At 34.6% G+C, this 1,880-nt stretch overlaps 1 protein-coding gene across 1 annotated transcript; it reads right to left on the reverse strand.

Moving 5' to 3' along the window:
• Nucleotides 1–501: 501 nt before the first annotated feature.
• LOC143588843 (uncharacterized) lies at nt 502–1,547 on the reverse strand. Its single transcript, XM_077069751.1, has 2 exons — nt 1,281–1,547; nt 502–1,140 (listed from the first exon to the last, which is right to left on the reverse strand). Exons 1-2 carry the CDS (start codon nt 1,545–1,547, stop codon nt 502–504), a joined length of 906 nt encoding a protein of 301 aa, XP_076925866.1.
• Between the last annotated feature and the right edge of the window lie 333 nt (nt 1,548–1,880).

Raw genomic sequence — 1,880 nt, forward strand, 5'->3', positions numbered from 1 at the left:
GCAACAGTGACAGAAGTCAAAAGACGGAGTTGGGTATGGAAAAAGAGTGGTGATGTTAGGGAGGGGAAAAGGGGATGTTGAAGAAAACAGGCGCAGACATGATAAAAATTGGAAAAAGGGATGTTGAAGAAAACAAGAGTTTAACTATTTCCTTATCCTTTATATAATGAAAAAAGGTGAGGGAGGTTAGATGAAGATTTGATGTGTTAATAAATATGGTGGTAAATGTAAGTCCAAAGGTCAAATGATTAAGTCCCAAATGTTGGTTATGTCCTTCCTTTTTTAAGAAATTTATTAAAAAAAGAAAAAGTACAAAAAAGGAAGTTGCAAAAAACAAAAAAAAAATAAAACGGGATAACCATTAAACAAACTTGCAAATGTCATACATGATCCTTAGGTAGTAATTAGGAAAGAGCATGCTAAAAGATTATAACAAAATAAGAATAAAAAACTAAACATGCCTTCCTATGAAATTTATTTATTAACCCCACCATGAACTACCTAAACATTGTCGCTGCTTTCTGGCTCTGCCAAAGACTTTTTCTTCTTGTTCTTGGGATTTAAAGGACAATTACGAGAATCATGATGAACATACTCACCATAAGTACGACATAACCTTGCGACGTTACCTGCCTTCTCGACAATTTTCTCCGAGTCACCCATCACTCGACGAACCTTGCCACATCCTTTTGTGCGAACAGCATCCAGATTCTCAATAAAATCATCACCTTCGTTGACATTCCCAATAATTTCTTCAAAAACAGATTCGTTATCATCTACGGCATCCGCATTTCTAAAACTTTTTTCAAATAACAAAGACTTTAACTCTTTTATCTTCATAGCAAAAGAGTTTAGACCTTCGGAGTTAACCCTCAACATGTCAACACACTGACTTACCATCTCCAAAACCTCAAAACGTAAAACACTTTGAGGATTGGAATCCACACTAAAACGATTTGAAATTGAGAAAACACTTCTAGGCAGAACATCCCGTTTCCACCTATCACTTACATACTTCAACAGGATCTTGTCAACTTTTTTAATTCTATAAACACAAAGCACATGGCGGCATAAAAAACCAATACGAGCGAATCCCATAAAAGAAAAAGAGGACGAGTTGTCAGCAGGATCAAAGTTAACCTGTACGATAAAAATAAAATGTATGATTATAACATATGTTAACGTAGACTTCACTTATAACATATGTTTTTAGGTAAACGTATAACATATGTTAAAAACAAAAATTATGTTCAAGTGACTAAACTTGGTCCGTAACGTACCAGAAAAATGTTGGTTATGTCCTTCCTTTTGTCCAAGTGAGTCACGGAATATAAAACATGAGCATCAAGGGATTCAATATGTGTAACATAACAACAATACTTCCCTTTCATTATCTCCTTTCTAACTTCATTAAAGATGGTTTGAGTGAACAACTCAAATGCATGTCTCTCTATTTCTTCACCAGTAGTACTTTTAAATGAAACAGATGAAGTCTTATACTCATAACTTCTTTGAGAGTAAGGTTGACCGTCTAGTCTAGACTCCATACATAGCATAAATTGGACAAGAGTGTTAGCGCTATTTGAGTTGACTTTAAACGTTGCATTAGAGCTTTCACAATGATATGTAGTCTTCATCAAACAACAAAAAGGGATCTCTCAAAAATAAGCAGGAACCCAACGATGACGGATCTCAAACATATCATTCAACCACTCGCTGTCTTTTAAACCAAACTTCTCAATAAGATAGTGCCATCTGGACTCAAATGTATCAGGTGTGACAAACATATTCCAAACCAAACGATGTATTCTAGAACGAACATTAGTATTCTCAATAACATCACTAGATACCTAGTGTAAAAAGAAACAAAAACATATCAA

This window comes from Bidens hawaiensis, unplaced genomic scaffold (genome assembly GCF_021521415.1).
Source record: "Bidens hawaiensis isolate Kalapana, Puna unplaced genomic scaffold, B.hawaiensis_p1.1 tig00036806_1, whole genome shotgun sequence".
Lineage (NCBI taxonomy): Eukaryota > Viridiplantae > Streptophyta > Magnoliopsida > Asterales > Asteraceae > Bidens > Bidens hawaiensis.